The sequence below is a fragment of the Panulirus ornatus genome, chromosome 21 (genome assembly GCF_036320965.1).
Source record: "Panulirus ornatus isolate Po-2019 chromosome 21, ASM3632096v1, whole genome shotgun sequence".
NCBI lineage: Eukaryota > Metazoa > Arthropoda > Malacostraca > Decapoda > Palinuridae > Panulirus > Panulirus ornatus.
Window position 1 is genome coordinate 1,150,038 of NC_092244.1, and position 18,995 is coordinate 1,169,032.

Consider the following 18,995-nt stretch of genomic DNA (forward strand, 5'->3'; position numbering starts at 1 on the left):
AAAATCTTTTTCACTCCATCTTTCCACCTCCAATTTGGTCTCCCACTTCTCCTCGTTCCCTCCACCTCCGACACATATATCCTCTTGGTCAATCTTTCCTCACTCATTCTCTCCATGTGCCCAAACCATTTCAAAACACCCTCTTCTGCTCTCTCAACCATGCTCTTTTTATTTCCACACATCTCTCTTACCCTTACGTTACTTACTCAATCAAACCACCTCACACCACACATTGTCCTCAAACATCTCATTTCCAGCACATCCATCCTCCTGCGCACAACTCTATCCATAGCCCATGCCTCGCAACCATACAACATTGTTGGAACCACTATTCCTTCAAACATACCCATTTTTGCTTTCCGAGATAATGTTCTCGACTTCCACACATTCTTCAAGGCTCCCAGAATTTTCGCCCCCTCCCCCACCCTATGATTCACTTCTGCTTCCATGGTTCCATCCGCTGCCAGATCCACTCCCAGATATCTAAAACACTTTACTTCCTCCAGTTTTTCTCCATTCAAACTTACCTCCCAATTGACTTGACCCTCAACCCTACTGTACCTAATTACCTTGCTCTTATTCACATTTACTCTTAACTTTCTTCTTTCACACACTTTACCAAACTCAGTCACCAGCTTCTGCAGTTTCTCACATGAATCAGCCACCAGCGCTGTATCATCAGCGAACAACAACTGACTCACTTCCCAAGCTCTCTCATCCACAACAGACTTCATACTTGCCCCTCTTTCCAAAACTCTTGCATTCACCTCCCTAACAACACCATCCATAAACAAATTAAACAACCATGGAGACATCACACACCCCTGCCGCAAACCTACATTCACTGAGAACCAATCACTTTCCTCTCTTCCTACATGTACACATGCCTTACATCCTCGATAAAAACTTTTCACTGCTTCTAACAACTTGCCTCCCACACCATATATTCTTAATACCTTCCACAGAGCATCTCTATCAACTCTATCATATGCCTTCTCCAGGTCCATAAATGCTACATACAAATCCATTTGCTTTTCTAAGTATTTCTCACATACATTCTTCAAAGCAAACACCTGATCCACACATCCTCTACCACTTCTGAAACCACACTGCTCTTCTACAATCTGATGTTCTGTACATGCCTTCACCCTCTCAATCAAAACCCTCCCATATAATTTACCAGGAATACTCAACAAACTTATACCTCTGTAATTTGAGCACTGTAATTTGAGCACTCACTCTTATCCCCTTTGCCTTTGTACAATGGCACTATGCACACATTCCGCCAATCCTCAAGCACCTCACCATGAGTCATACATACATTAAATAACCTTACCAACCAGTCAATAATACAGTCACCCCCTTTTTTAATAAATTCCACTGCAATACCATCCAAACCTGCTGCCTTGCCGGCTTTCATCTTCCGCAAAGCTTTTACTACCTCTTCTCTGTTTACCAAATCATTTTCCCTAACCCTCTCACTTTGCACACCACCTCGACCAAAACACCCTATATCTGCCACTCTATCATCAAACACATTCAACAAACCTTCAAAATACTCACTCCATCTCCTTCTCACATCACCACCACTTGTTATCACCTCCCCATTTGTGCCCTTCACTGAAGTTCCCATTTGCTCCCTTGTCTTACGCACTTTATTTACCTCCTTCCAAAACATCTTTTTATCCTCCCTAAAATATAATGATACTCTCTCACCCCAATTCTCATTTGCCCTCTTTTTCACCTCTTGACCTCCTGTCTCTTGACCTTTTCTCTTGACCTCCTGTCTCTTTCTTTTATACATCTCCCACTCAATTGCATTTTTTCCCTGCAAAAATCGTCCAAATCCCTCTCTCTTCTCTTTCACTAATAATTTTACTTCTTCATCCCACCACTCACTACCCTTTCTAATCAACCCACCTCCCACTCTTCTCATGCCACAAGCATCTTTTGTGCAGTCCATCACTGATTCCCTAAATACATCCCATTCCTGCCCCACTCCCCTTACTTCCATTGTTTTCACCTTTTTCCATTCTGTACTCAGTCTCTCCTGGTACTTCCTCACACAAGTCTCCTTCCCAGGCTCACTTACTCTCACCACCCTCTTCACCCCAACATTCACTCTTTTTTTCTGAAAACCCATACAAATCTTCACCTTAGCCTCCACAAGATAATGATCAGATATCCCTCCAGTTGCACCTCTCAGCACATAAACATCCAAAAGTCTCTCTTTCGCGCGCCTGTCAATTAACACGTAATCCAATAACGCTCTCTGGCCATCTCTCCTACTTGCATACGTATACTTATGTATATCTTGCTTTTTAAACCAGGTATTCCCAATCACCAGTCCTTTTTCAGCACATAAATCTACATGCTCTTCACCATTTCCATTTACAACACTGAACACCCCATGTATACCAATTATTCCCTCACCTGTATATATATATTCTTTTATACTTTGCCACTGTCTCCTGTGTTAGCGAGGTAGCACAAGGAAATAGACTGAAGAACGGCCCAACCCACCCACATACACATGTATATACATGCATGTCGACACACGCACATATACATACCTATACATCTCAACGTATACATATATATACACACACAGACATATACATATATACACATGTACATAATTCGTACGGTCTGCCCTCATTCGTTCCCGTCGCCACCCCGCCACACATGAAATGACAACCTCCTCTCCCAACATGTGCGCGAAGTAGCGCTAGGAAAAGACAACAAAGGCCACATTCATTCACACTCAGTCTCTAGCTGTCATGTATAATGCACCGAAACCACAGCTCCCTTTCCACATCCAGGGCTCACAGAACTTTCTATGGTTTACCCCAGACACTTCACATGCCCTGGCTCAATCCATTGACAGCACGTTGACCCCAGTATACCACATTGTTCCAACCACTATTCCTTCAAACATACCCATTTTTGCTTTCCAAGATAACATTCTCGACTTCCACACATTCTTCAATGCTCCCAGAACTTTCGCCCCCTCCCCCACCCTATGATTCACTTCTGCTTCCATGGTTCCATCTGCTACCAAATCCATTCCCAGATATCTAAAACACATCACTTCCTCCAGTTATTCTCCATTCAAACTTATCTCCCAGTTGACTTGTCCCTCAACCCCACTGTACCTAATAACCTTGCTCTTATTCACATTTACTCTCAGCTTTCTTCTTTCACACACTTTACCAAACTGAGTCACCAGCTTCTGCAGTTTCTCACTTGAATCAGCCACCAGCACTGTATCATCAGCGAACAACAAGTGACTCACTTCCCAAGCTCTCTCATCTACAACAGACTGCATACTTGTCCCTCTTTCCAAAACTTTTGCATTCACCTCCCTAACAACCCCATCCATAAACAAATCATACAACCATAGAGACATCACGCACCCAGCCGCAAACCAAGATTCACTGAGAACCAGTCACTTTCCTCCTTTCCTACTCGTACACCTGCCTTACATCCTCGATAAAAACTTTTCATTGCTTCTAACAACTTGCCTCCCACACCATATATTCTTAATACCTTCCACAGAGCATCTCTATCAACTCTGTCATATGCCTTCTCCAGATCCATAAATGCTACATACAAATCTATTTGCTTTTCTAAGTATTTCTCACATACATTCTTCAAAGCAAACACCTGATCCACACATCCTCTACCACTTCTGAAACCACACTGCTCTTCCCCAATCTGATGGGAGGTATAAGTATGAAGAAATATCTAGCAAGTTATTCATATCCTACATAAGACCAAAACTAGAATATTCTCATGTTTTATTGTTGCACCTAAAGAAGCACAAAGAGCTACTTGAGAAAGTTCAGAGGAGGGCAGTGGAAATGGTACCAGAAGTAAGGGAAAGCATGGAGGCTTCAAATTTACCCACCGTGGAAGAAAAAAGAGTGAAGACATGGTTATTGCACAGTATACATAGATTTAAGAGGTTGTATGAGAGCAGAGAATGTTCAAAGGTTGGAGCCTTATGAGTGTAAACTTCCTCCTTTACTATCTATCTATATCTTTGGCCATGGCAAAAGTCTCCACTTACATGCCTCCCTTACATACACAGTTCCTCGCATTCTTCCACCATTTCTCTCCCTCCAAAACTCTTTCACTCTATGTATTTCTCCATGTCACAGGTGGTCATCCTCTTGCACCAACTCCTTTAATTGTACTATCATCGACTCTCCTTGTAAACTCCCCAACTTGCATCCTTTCTATATGCCCAAACCACCTCAAAGTATTATGTTTCATCTGCTTGACCTCTTCACAATTCTTTTCCTTTGCATTCCCTGCCATACTACATCTCTCATATACACACTCTTATTACTTTTTTCATTCCATTTAGTCATACCAAATACTCCTCTCAAATAGCTGATTTTCACAGCCTGGATTCTTGACCTCTGTGACTCATTCCATGTCCATGTTTTGGCTACATAGGTTAGGATTGGGATGACTAAGCTGTCTCTTAATCCTTTCTTCATTTCAGTACTTACACATCTATCCTTCATTATTCTGTTAAGTAACCCAGAGACTCTTCTACCCTATACTGCTCTCTCCCTTATCTCTCCTTCTATCTCACCAAACTTATCCAAGGTAGTTCCTAAATACTTAAATTCTCTCACCTCTTCCAGTCTTTCTCCCCCATATCGATGACACAGTTTAATACACTTTCTTCTTTCACTCTATATGGTTTTGCAAAATCTGTACTTTTGACTCCATTTTCATTCAAGCACCATTACTTTACTTTTTCTAGCATATACCTTTAATCACCTACACTTACACATCATGAGAGACTCCTACAACCTTCATCAACTCAACTCCTTTTCACTCTCTTCACACTTTGATAATGGCATTGTCTGCTAATATGTTATTTTCATGGTTAAGGAAATAGTAATGGCCACTCAGATGTTAGACAGGAATTGAGTTTAGGTCATCTTGTTAGAAACAGCATGTTACAGTTTACTCTTGTGGCATTATGTTCTTTAATATACTTTTGAAGGTTAGTCATAAGCTTTTTGATACTGCAGTATACAGGACTCACAGAGATAAGATTCATTAGATAATTTATGTTATTTTACAACTCACAATAATTGTTTATATCTTCTAATGCCCAGGTGCTGCTGAAATCTCTTCTGGCAGTGACTCGCATCACTCCAGCATATAAACTGGCATTCAGGCAGGGACCTGACTCTTTTGTCATCTGTTACCGTGTGTATCTTGGTGACCCCAACTATGATTGTCTGGGTGAGTGTTGTCATTGGTAGCTGTTATTATGCAAATTGTTACAAAACATTTTAGAATATTCAGTTGAAATCTGAATGGCATATATTAGTATACCAAGGTGACCCTAACTATGATTATTTGGGTGAATGTTGTCAATGGTAGGTGTTATTATGCACACTGTTACAAACCATTTCAGATTTGATCAGTATATTTATATTATGATATTCAGTTGAAACTTGAGCAACATATATTAAGATATCCAGTTGAAATGTGAATAACATATATTATCCATTTGAAAATTGAACAGATTTTAGAAAATTTTGTTTTACCTTCATTTCTCATGCTTTTGTGTTGTGACAACAGACTGGACAGTCTGACCGTAGAGAGAAAAATGAGTTTTGAAAATGGAAAAACTGTTTCTTTTCTAGACTGGTGTTCTCTAAGCATTTTTTTTTCTGTCCTGCCTTTCTTTCTCTTTTGAAATTTTTTTTCCATATTTCTGAGAATCATGAAGTAAGCACTCTGGCATGGCTTGAAAGGCAGTGGGACAATAATTTCATCACTAATTGGTAATTGTTGATTGGAGGGGAGTGTACCTGGAGTGAGTGAGAGCTTCTACCACTGAATGTGTATTAATGAAGGGTGAGAAACATTGACCTCACTGGAAGGAAGGGGTCAGAGGCTTCTAGGGTTGAGAGACCATGAAGATTCTGTCATCGCTTGTAGGTCTCTGCCATGGAGATAATTTGTTTTTCATTCTTCAGAACTCACATTTGTTAGAGTTTCCAATACCAAGAACACTGCAATTCACAGTGTGGGAAAGTGTTGAAATGTGAATAACTGATAAGGTTAAATGTTTGATTCATACTGTATACTTATTCCTAACAATTTCTTCTGCAGGTGAGAATCATGTCCGAGCCCGGCTAGGTCAGGTTACGACTCCAGAATCAACTTTGCTCATGTGTGTAAGTTATCGTACTCAGATAACTCTTGCTCCCCCAAGCCGTAGTCCAGCGCATGATGCAATCATGCTCAAAAGTGACCATTTTAAGCCAGAAGTCTCTCCAAGGCACTGCCGTCGTGGTGTAGACAGGTAGGTGTCTTATGATTTTTGATGATACAATGGTCATGATTTTGAAATGACTGAAAAATTATGACCACCGTATTGACTTGTTTAATGCTAATGCAGTTATTAAATGTAATTCTTTTACCATGAGAAATATTATCGAATCTTGTATTATTATGTACACAAAGAATTGTTACATTAATATTAGTGAGCTCTATACAAACAGTTCCCTTTCCTGTCCACATGATAGAATTTAGAATTTTTATGACGTACATGATGCCATAGCAAACACCACAGTCCGGTAACACGAGTTTACCAGTAGTGTCTTAGCTATGTCTCTTTTGTATATCAACTGACTGTTCTATGTCTTCTATCTCATTCTTGTATCTCCCATGATGATGTGATCATTACAGGAAAGTGCATGTGGGAACTTATTGTCTTTCATTTTCCAGTGGTTTTATGGATATACTAGATCATGTGCACCCCTGTGACCTCTTTTGATATATTTTTTTTTGTACATATTCACTATTTCCTGTGTTAGAAAGGTAGCATTAAGAATAGAGAATCAAGCCTTAGAGGGAATATCCTCACTTAGCCCCCTTCTCTGTTCCTTCTTTTGGAAATTTAAAGACGAGACGGGAGGATTTCCAGCCCCCACTCTCTCCAATTTTAGTCACCTTCTTGACACACAGGGAATACGTGGGAAGTATACTCTCACCCCTATCAAGAGGGACATACATATATTTTTTTATATTTACTATATTTAGTCGCCGTCTCCCGCATCAGTGAGGTAATGTAAGGAAACAGACAAGGAATGGCCCAACCCACCCACACACCCATTTATCTACATAAACACCCATACACACACATATACATACATAAGCATTTCAGCATATACATACACAGACATATACATATATATGCATGTACATATTCATACTTGCTACCTTCGTCTATTCCCATCGCCACCCATCACAGATGAAATAGCATCCCCCCCCCAGGGAAGTAGTGGCAGGAAAAGACAAAAAAGGCCACATTCATTCACACTCAGTCTCTAGCTGTCATGTGTAATGCACCCAAGCCACAGCTCCCTTTCTACAACCAGGCCCCACAGACCTTTCCATGTTTTACCCCAGACGCTTCATCTTCCTTGGTTCAATCTATTGACAGCACTTCGACCCTGGTATACCATATCATTCCAATTCACTCTATTCCTTGCACACCTTTCACCCTCCTGTATGTTCAGGCCCCGATTGCTCAAATATGTGTGGATGGAACCATGGAAGTGAGTCAGGGTGGGGGAGAGGGCGAAGTTATGTATGTATGTATATGTGTGTGTATAGGCTTTTATGTATATATATGTGTGTGTGGGTGATTGGGCCATTCTTCATTAGTTTTTTGCGCTACCTCTCTGACATGGGAAACAGCGATTAAGTATAATGAATATATAGAATAGATATATATGTTTTTTTTCATACTATTCGCATAAGTGAGGTAGCGTTAAGGACAGAGGACTGAGCCTTTGAGGGAATATCCTCACGTGGCCCCCTTCTTTGTTCCTTCTTTTGGAAAATTAAAAACAAGAGGGGAGGATTTTCAACCCCCTCTCCCTTCCCTTTTAGTCGCCTTCTATGAGGTGCGGGGAATGCATGGGAAGTATTCTATCTCCCCTATCCCCAGGGATACACACACACACACACACACACACACACACACACACACACACACATATATATATATATATATATATATGATAGAGATGCTCTGTGGAAGGTATTAAGAATATATGGTGTGGGATGCAAGTTGTTAGAAGCAGTGAAAAGTTTTTATCGAGGATGTAAGGCATGTGTACGTGTAGGAAGAAAGGAAAGTGATTGGTTCGCAGTGAATGTAGGTTTGCGGCAGGGGTGTGTGATGTCTCCATGGTTGTTTAATTTGTTTATGGATGGGGTTGTTAGGGAGGTAAATGCAAGAGTTTTGGAAAGAGGGGCAAGTATGAAGTCTGTTGGGGATGAGAGAGCTTGGGAAGTGAGTCAGTTGTTGTTCGCTGATGATACAGCGCTGGTGGCTGATTCATGTGAGAAACTGCAGAAGCTGGTGACTGAGTTTGGTAAAGTGTGTGAAAGAAGAAAGTTAAGAGTAAATGTGAATAAGAGCAAGGTTATTAGGTACAGTAGGGTTGAGGGTCAAGTCAATTGGGAGGTGAGTTTGAATGGAGAAAAACTGGAGGAAGTAAAGTGTTTTAGATATCTGGGAGTGGATCTGGCAGCGGATGGAACCATGGAAGCGGAAGTGGATCATAGGATGGGGGAGGGGGCGAAAATTCTGGGAGCCTTGAAGAATGTGTGGAAGTCGAGAACATTATCTTGGAAAGCAAAAATGGGTATGTTTGAAGGAATAGTGGTTCCAACAATGTTGTATGGTTGCGAGGCGTAGGCCATGGATAGAGTGGTGCGCAGGAGGATGGATGTGCTGGAAATGAGATGTTTGAGGACAATGTCTGGTGTGAGGTGGTTTGATTGAGTAAGTAACGTAGGGGTAAGAGAGATGTGTGGAAATAAAAAGAGCGTGGTTGAGAGAGCAGAAGAGGGTGTTTTGAAATGGTTTGGGCACATGGAGAGAATGAGTGAGGAAAGATTGACCAAGAGGATATATGTGTCGGAGGTGGAGGGAACGAGGAGAAGAGGGAGACCAAATTGGAGGTGGAAAGATGGAGTGAAAAAGATTTTGTGTGATCGGGGCCTGAACATGCAGGAGGGTGAAAGGAGGGCAAGGAATAGAGTGAATTGGAGCGATGTGGTATACCGGGGTTGACGTGCTGTCAGTGGATTGAATCAGGGCATGTGAAGCGTCTGGGGTAAACCATAGAAAGCTGTGTAGGTATGTATATTTGCGTGTGTGGACGTATGTATATACATGTGTATGTGGGTGGGTTGGGCCATTTCTTTCGTCTGTTTCCTTGCGCTACCTCGCAAACGCGGGAGACAGCGACAAAGCAAAAAAAATATATATATATATATATATATATATATATATATATATATATATATATATATATATATATATATATATATATATATATATATATATATATATATATATATATATATATATATTTTTTTTTTTTTTTTTTTTTTTTGCCGCTGTCTCCCATGTTTGCGAGGTACCGCAGGGAAACAGACGAAAGAAATGGCCCAACCCACCCCCATACACATGTATATACATACGTCCACACACGCAACTATACATACCTACACAGCTTTCCATGGTTTACCCCAGACGCTTCACATGCCCTGATTCAATCCACTGACAGCGCGTCAACCCCGGTATACCACATCGCTCCAATTCACTCTATTCCTAGCCCTCCTTTCACCCTCCTGCATGTTCAGGCCCCGATCACACAAAATCTTTTTCACTCCATCTTTCCACCTCCCATTTGGTCTCCCTCTTCTCCTCATTCCCTCCACCTCCGACACATATATCCTCTTGGTCAATCTTTCCTCACTCATTCTCTCCATGTGCCCAAACCATTTCAAAACACCCTCTTCTGCTCTCTCAACCACACTCTTTTTATTTCCACACATCTCTCTTACCCTTACGTTACTTACTCGATCAAACCACCTCACACCACACATTGTCCTCAAACATCTCATTTCCAGCACATCCATCCTCCTGCGCACCACTCTATCCATGGCCCACGCCTCGCAACCATACAACATTGTTGGAACCACTATTCCTTCAAACATACCCATTTTTGCTTTCCGAGATAATGTTCTCGACTTCCACACATTCTTCAAGGCTCCCAGAATTTTCGCCCCCTCCCCCATCCTATGATCCACTTCCGCTTCCATGGTTCCATCCGCTGCCAGATCCACTCCCAGATATCTAAAACACTTTACTTCCTCCAGTTTTTCTCCATTCAAACTCACCTCCCAATTGACTTGAGCCTCAACCCTACTGTACCTAATAACCTTGCTCTTATTCACATTTACTCTTAACTTTCTTCTTTCACACACTTTACCAAACTCAGTCACCAGCTTCTGCAGTTTCTCACATGAATCAGCCACCAGCGCTGTATCATCAGCGAACAACAACTGACTCACTTCCCAAGCTCTCTCATCCCCAACAGACTTCATACTTGCCCCTCTTTCCAAAACTCTTGCATTCACCTCCCTAACAACCCCATCCATAAACAAATTAAACAACCATGGAGACATCACACACCCCTGCCGCAAACCTACATTCACTGAGAACCAATCACTTTCCTCTCTTCCTACACGTACACATGCCTTACATCCTCGATAAAAACTTTTCACTGCTTCTAACAACTTGCCTCCCACTCCATATATTCTTAATTCCTTCCACAGAGTATCTCTATCAACTCTAATATCATATGCCTTCTCCAGATCCATAAATGCTACATACAAATCCATTTGCTTTTCTTAGTATTTCTTACATACATTCCTCAAAGCAAACACCTGATCCACGCATCCTCTACGACTTCTGAAACCACACTGCTCTTCCACAATCTGATGCTCTGTACATGCCTTTACCCTCACAATCAATACCCTCCTATATAATTTCCCAGGAATACTCAACAAACTTATACCTCTGTAATTTGAGCACTCACTCTTATCCCCTTTGTCTTTGTACAATGGCACTATGCACGCATTCTGCCAATCCTCAGGCACCTCACCATGAATCATACATACATTAAATAACCTTACCAACCAGTCAACGAATAGTCACCCCTTTTTTTTATAAAAATTTCCCCTGCAATACCATCCAAACCTGTGCCTTGCCAGCTTTCATCTTCCCCAAAGCTTTTACTAAACCCCTTCTCGTTTACCAAATATTTTCCCTAAAACCCCCTCACTTTGCACACCACCTCGACCAAAACACCCTATATCTGCCCCTCTATCATCAAAAAACTTTTTTTTGAAATTTCCAAATACTCACTCCACCTCCTTTACATCACCATACTTTTTGTCATCCCCATTAGCCCCTTCACTGAAGTTCCCATTTTTCCCTTGTCTTAACATTAAATTTCCCCCTTCCAAAAACATCTTTTTACTCTCCCAAAACTTAATGTACCTCTCACCCCAATTTTTTTTCTTTTTTTTTTTTTCCCCTCTTTTTTTTTTTTTTGCATTTCTCCTTTTTGACCTTTTTCCCTTTTCTTTTTTATAATCCCCCATCAATTGCATTTTTTCCCCTGAAAAAATGCCCAAAATGCTCTTTTTCCCTTTTCACTAAAAATCTTATTTTTTCATCCCAACACTACTCCCTTTTTTAAACCCTGTCCCCCCTCCCATGCTTCTCAGCCACAAGCATTTTTGCGAAACCATCACTGTTTCCCTAAATAACCCTTTTTCCTCCCCACTCCCCTTACCTCCTTTGTTCCCCCTTTTTTTCCTTTGTATCTCTCCCCGGGTATTCCTCAACAAGTTCCTTCCCAACTCACTTACTCTAATCTCTTCCCCCAACTTTTCTTTCTTTTCTAAAAACCCTCTACAATTCCCTTCACTTACCCCCAAAAGATAATGTCAACATCCCCCCTTTGCCCCCCTCTAGCACTTAACACCCAAAAAGTTCTTTTTTGGTGCCTTAAATTGAAACGAAAATCCATAACCTCTTGGCCGTCTCTCTTATTACATACGTTTTTTTTTTTTTTTTTTTTTTCTTTGTCGCTTTTTCCCCGCGTTTGCGAGGGTAGCCAAGGAAAAGACAAGAAATGGCCCCCCCCCCCCCATAACATGTACTTTCCAGTCCACACACACAAATAACTACCTACACGTTCCCATGGTTTACCCGGACGTTTACATGCCTTGATAAACCCCACTGACACACGTCAACCCCTGTAACCACATCGCCCCAAATTACTCTTTTTGCCCTTTTTCCCCTCCTGCTTTTTAAAAGGCCCCCCGCACACAAAATTTTTTTTCACTCCTTTTTCCCCCCAATTTGGGTCTCCCCCTTTGTTCCCTCCACCTCGACACTATTTCCTTTTGGTCAATTTTCCTCACTTTTCTCTCCATGGCCCAAACCTTTTTAAAAAACCTCTTTGCTCTCTCAACCACGCTCTTTTTTATTTCCACACATTCTCTTACCCTTACGTATTACTCGATCAAACCCCTACAACACATTTTCCTAAAATCTCTTTCCCACATCCATCCCCTGCGCACAACCTACCATAGCCCACCCCCCCCCCCCTACAACATTGTGGAATCAATCCCTTTAAAAAAAACCCCTTTTGCTTTCCGGGATAATGTCTGACTTCCAAATTTTTTAAAGGGTCCCAAAATTTTCGCCCCTCCCCCCCCCTATGCCCTTCCCCTTCCCTGGTTCCATCCCTGACAGATCCACTCCCCAGTACTAAAAACTTCCTTATGTATATTCTCTTTTAAAAAAGGTAATTCCCCTCACCCGTCCTCTTGTGAGGTGCCTAGGATTTCGGAAAAAGCGTGATAGTGCCATTGACAAGGCAAAGGGGGTAAGGTGAGTGCTCAAATTAAAGAGGGGCAAGTATGAAGTCTGTTGGGGATGAGAGAGCTTGGGAAGTGAGTCAGTTGTTGTTCGCTGATGATACAGCGCTGGTGGCTGATTCATGTGAGAAACTGCAGAAGCTGGTGACTGAGTTTGGTAAAGTGTGTGAAAGAAGAAAGTTAAGAGTAAATGTGAATAAGAGCAAGGTTATTAGGTACAGTAGGGTTGAGGGTCAAGTCAATTGGGAGGTGAGTTTGAATGGAGAAAAACTGGAGGAAGTAAAGTGTTTTAGATATCTGGGAGTGGATCTGGCAGCGGATGGAACCATGGAAGCGGAAGTGGATCATAGGATGGGGGAGGGGGCGAAAATTCTGGGAGCCTTGAAGAATGTGTGGAAGTCGAGAACATTATCTTGGAAAGCAAAAATGGGTATGTTTGAAGGAATAGTGGTTCCAACAATGTTGTATGGTTGCGAGGCGTAGGCCATGGATAGAGTGGTGCGCAGGAGGATGGATGTGCTGGAAATGAGATGTTTGAGGACAATGTCTGGTGTGAGGTGGTTTGATTGAGTAAGTAACGTAGGGGTAAGAGAGATGTGTGGAAATAAAAAGAGCGTGGTTGAGAGAGCAGAAGAGGGTGTTTTGAAATGGTTTGGGCACATGGAGAGAATGAGTGAGGAAAGATTGACCAAGAGGATATATGTGTCGGAGGTGGAGGGAACGAGGAGAAGAGGGAGACCAAATTGGAGGTGGAAAGATGGAGTGAAAAAGATTTTGTGTGATCGGGGCCTGAACATGCAGGAGGGTGAAAGGAGGGCAAGGAATAGAGTGAATTGGAGCGATGTGGTATACCGGGGTTGACGTGCTGTCAGTGGATTGAATCAGGGCATGTGAAGCGTCTGGGGTAAACCATAGAAAGCTGTGTAGGTATGTATATTTGCGTGTGTGGACGTATGTATATACATGTGTATGTGGGTGGGTTGGGCCATTTCTTTCGTCTGTTTCCTTGCGCTACCTCGCAAACGCGGGAGACAGCGACAAAGCAAAAAAAATATATATATATATATATATATATATATATATATATATATATATATATATATATATATATATATATATATATATATATATATATATATATATATATATATATATATATTTTTTTTTTTTTTTTTTTTTTTTTGCCGCTGTCTCCCGTGTTTGCGAGGTACCGCAGGGAAACAGACGAAAGAAATGGCCCAACCCACCCCCATACACATGTATATACATACGTCCACACACGCAACTATACATACCTACACAGCTTTCCATGGTTTACCCCAGACGCTTCACATGCCCTGATTCAATCCACTGACAGCGCGTCAACCCCGGTATACCACATCGCTCCAATTCACTCTATTCCTAGCCCTCCTTTCACCCTCCTGCATGTTCAGGCCCCGATCACACAAAATCTTTTTCACTCCATCTTTCCACCTCCCATTTGGTCTCCCTCTTCTCCTCATTCCCTCCACCTCCGACACATATATCCTCTTGGTCAATCTTTCCACACTCATTCTCTCCATGTGCCCAAACCATTTCAAAACACCCTCTTCTGCTCTCTCAACCACACTCTTTTTATTTCCACACATCTCTCTTACCCTTACGTTACTTACTCGATCAAACCACCTCACACCACACATTGTCCTCAAACATCTCATTTCCAGCACATCCATCCTCCTGCGCACCACTCTATCCATGGCCCACGCCTCGCAACCATACAACATTGTTGGAACCACTATTCCTTCAAACATACCCATTTTTGCTTTCCGAGATAATGTTCTCGACTTCCACACATTCTTCAAGGCTCCCAGAATTTTCGCCCCCTCCCCCATCCTATGATCCACTTCCGCTTCCATGGTTCCATCCGCTGCCAGATCCACTCCCAGATATCTAAAACACTTTACTTCCTCCAGTTTTTCTCCATTCAAACTCACCTCCCAATTGACTTGAGCCTCAACCCTACTGTACCTAATAACCTTGCTCTTATTCACATTTACTCTTAACTTTCTTCTTTCACACACTTTACCAAACTCAGTCACCAGCTTCTGCAGTTTCTCACATGAATCAGCCACCAGCGCTGTATCATCAGCGAACAACAACTGACTCACTTCCCAAGCTCTCTCATCCCCAACAGACTTCATACTTGCCCCTCTTTCCAAAACTCTTGCATTCACCTCCCTAACAACCCCATCCATAAACAAATTAAACAACCATGGAGACATCACACACCCCTGCCGCAAACCTACATTCACTGAGAACCAATCACTTTCCTCTCTTCCTACACGTACACATGCCTTACATCCTCGATAAAAACTTTTCACTGCTTCTAACAACTTGCCTCCCACTCCATATATTCTTAATTCCTTCCACAGAGTATCTCTATCAACTCTAATATCATATGCCTTCTCCAGATCCATAAATGCTACATACAAATCCATTTGCTTTTCTTAGTATTTCTTACATACATTCCTCAAAGCAAACACCTGATCCACGCATCCTCTACGACTTCTGAAACCACACTGCTCTTCCACAATCTGATGCTCTGTACATGCCTTTACCCTCACAATCAATACCCTCCTATATAATTTCCCAGGAATACTCAACAAACTTATACCTCTGTAATTTGAGCACTCACTCTTATCCCCTTTGTCTTTGTACAATGGCACTATGCACGCATTCTGCCAATCCTCAGGCACCTCACCATGAATCATACATACATTAAATAACCTTACCAACCAGTCAACGACATAGTCACCCCCTTTTTTTTTTATAAATTCCACTGCAATACCATCCAAACCTGCTGCCTTGCCAGCTTTCATCTTCCGCAAAGCTTTTACTACCTCTTCTCTGTTTACCAAATCATTTTCCCTAACCCTCTCACTTTGCACACCACCTCGACCAAAACACCCTATATCTGCCACTCTATCATCAAACACATTCATTGAAACTTCAAAATACTCACTCCACCTCCTTCTCACATCACCACTACTTGTTGTCACCTCCCCATTAGCCCCCTTCACTGAAGTTCCCATTTGTTCCCTTGTCTTATGCACTTAATTTACCTCCTTCCAAAACATCTTTTTACTCTCCCTAAAACTTAATGATACTCTCTCACCCCAACTCTCATTTCCCCTCTTTTTCACTTCTTGCACCTTTCTCTTGACCTCCTTCCTCTTTCTTTTATACATCTCCCACTCAATTGCATTTTTTCCCTGCAAAAATCGTCCAAATGCCTCTCTCTTCTCTTTCACTAATAATCTTACTTCTTCATCCCAACACTCACTACCCTTTCTAACCTGTCCACCTCCCATGCTTCTCATGCCACAAGCATCTTTTGCGCAACCCATCACTGCTTCCCTAAATACATCCCATTCCTCCCCCACTCCCCTTACCTCCTTTGTTCTCACCTTTTTTCCATTATGTACTCAGTCTCTCCTGGTACTTCCTCACACAAGTCTCCTTCCCAAGCTCACTTACTCTCATCACTCTCTTCACCCCAACATTCTCTCTTCTTTTCTCAAAACCTCTACAATTCTTCACCTTCACCTCCACAAGATAATGATCAGACATCCCTCCAGTTGCACCTCTCAGCACATTAACATCCAAAAGTCTCTCTTTTGCGTGCCTATCAATTGACACGTAATCCAATAACGCTCTCTGGCCGTCTCTCTTACTTACATACGTTTTTTTTTTTTTTTTTTTATACTTTGTCGCTGTCTCCCGCGTTTGCGAGGTAGCGCAAGGAAACAGACGAAAGAAATGGCCCAACCCCCCCCATACACATGTACATACACACGTCCACACACACAAATATACATACCTACACAGCTATCCATGGTTTACCCCGGACGCTTCACATGCCTTGATTCAATCCACTGACAGCACGTCAACCCCTGTATACCACATCGCTCCAATTCACTCTATTCCTTGCCCTCCTTTCACCCTCCTGCATGTTCAGGCCCCGATCACACAAAATCTTTTTCACTCCATCTTTCCACCTCCAATTTGGTCTCCCACTTCTCGTTCCCTCCACCTCCGACACATATATCCTCTTGGTCAATCTTTCCTCACTCATTCTCTCCATGTGCCCAAACCATTTTAAAACACCCTCTTCTGCTCTCTCAACCACGCTCTTTTTATTTCCACACATCTCTCTTACCCTTACGTTACTTACTCGATCAAACCACCTCACACCACACATTATCCTCAAACATCTCATTTCCAGCACATCCATCCTCCTGCGCACAACTCTATCCATAGCCCACGCCTCGCCACCATACAACATTGTTGGAACTACTAATCCTTCAAACATACCCATTTTTGCTTTCCGGGATAATGTTCTCGACTTCCACACATTTTTCAAGGCTCCCAAAATTTTCGCCCCCTCCCCCACCCTATGATCCACTTCCGCTTCCATGGTTCCATCCGCTGACAGATCCACTCCCAGATATCTAAAACACTTCACTTATGTATATCTCTCTTTTTAAACCAGGTATTCCCAATCACCAGTCCTCATGGTGAGGTGCCTGAGGATTGGCGGAATGCGTGCATAGTGCCATTGTACAAAGGCAAAGGGGATAAGAGTGAGTGCTCAAATTACAGAGGTATAAGTTTGTTGAGTATTCCTGGTAAATTATATGGGAGGGTATTGATTGAGAGGGTGAAGGCATGTACAGAGCATCAGATTGGGGAAGAGCAGTGTGGTTTCAGAAGTGGTAGAGGATGTGTGGATCAGGTGTTTGCTTTGAAGAATGTATGTGAGAAATACTTAGAAAAGCAAATGGATTTGTATGTAGCATTTATGGATCTGGAGAAGGCATATGATAGAGTTGATAGAGATGCTCTGTGGAAGGTATTAAGAATATATGGTGTGGGAGGCAAGTTGTTAGAAGCAGTGAAAAGTTTTTATCGAGGATGTAAGGCATGTGTACGTGTAGGAAGAGAGGAAAGTGATTGGTTCTCAGTGAATGTAGGTTTGCGGCAGGGTTGTGTGATGTCTCCATGGTTGTTTAATTTGTTTATGGATGGGGTTGTTAGGGAGGTAAATGCAAGAGTTTTGGAAAGAGGGGCAAGTATAAAGTCTGTTGGGGATGAGAGAGCTTGGGAAGTGAGTCAGTTGTTGTTCGCTGATGATACAGCGCTGGTGGCTGATTCATGTGAGAAACTGCAGAAGCTTGTGACTGAGTTTGGAAAAGTGTGTGGAAGAAGAAAGTTAAGAGTAAATGTGAATAAGAGCAAGGTTATTAGGTACAGTAGGGTTGAGGGTCAAGTCAATTGGGAGGTGAGTTTGAATGGAGAAAAACTGGAGGAAGTGAAGTGTTTTAGATATCTGGGAGTGGATCTGGCAGCGGATGGAACCATGGAAGCGGAAGTGGATCATAGGGTGGGGGAGGGGGCGAAAATTCTGGGGGCCTTGAAGAATGTGTGGAAGTTGAGAACATTATCTCGGAAAGCAAAAATGGGTATGTTTGAAGGAATAGTGGTTCCAACAATGTTGTATGGTTGCGAGGCGTGGGCTATGGATAGAGTTGTGCGCAGGAGGATGGATGTGCTGGAAATGAGATGTTTGAGGACAATGTGTGGTGTGAGGTGGTTTGATCGAGTGAGTAACGTAAGGGTAAGAGAGATGTGTGGAAATAAAAAGAGCGTGGTTGAGAGAGCAGAAGAGGGTGTTTTGAAGTGGTTTGGGCACATGGAGAGGATGAGTGAGGAAAGATTGATCAAGAGGATATATGTGTCGGAGGTGGAGGGAGCAAGGAGAAGAGGGAGACCAAATTGGAGGTGGAAAGATGGAGTGAAAAAGATTTTGTGTGATCGGGGCCTGAACATGCAGGAGGGTGAAAGGAGGGCAAGAAATAGAGTGAATTGGAGTCATGTGGTATACAGGGGTTGACGTGCTGTCAGTGGATTGAAGCAAGGCATGTGAAGCGTCTGGGGTAAACCATGGAAAGCTGTGTAGGTATGTATATTTGCGTGTGTGGACGTGTGTATGTACATGTGTATGGGGGGGGGGGGCATTTCTTTCGTCTGTTTCCTTGCGCTACCTCGCAAACGCGGGAGACAGCGACAAAGTATAAAAAAAAAAAAAAAAAAAAAAATATATATATATATATATATATATATATATATATATATATATATATATATATATATAT

General features: G+C 42.2%; 1 protein-coding gene across 2 annotated transcripts in view; it reads left to right on the top strand.

Annotated features, from left to right (window-relative positions):
- Positions 1 to 18,995, top strand: part of Atg13 (Autophagy-related 13) — a 70,819-nt gene that overhangs the window by 18,921 nt on the left and 32,903 nt on the right. For both annotated transcript variants that reach the window (XM_071675427.1, XM_071675426.1), the window contains exons 3-4: positions 5,142 to 5,271; positions 6,151 to 6,343. In XM_071675427.1, coding sequence (XP_071531528.1) covers positions 5,142 to 5,271; positions 6,151 to 6,343 — 323 coding nt within the window. The remainder of the gene's footprint in view (positions 1 to 5,141; positions 5,272 to 6,150; positions 6,344 to 18,995) is intronic.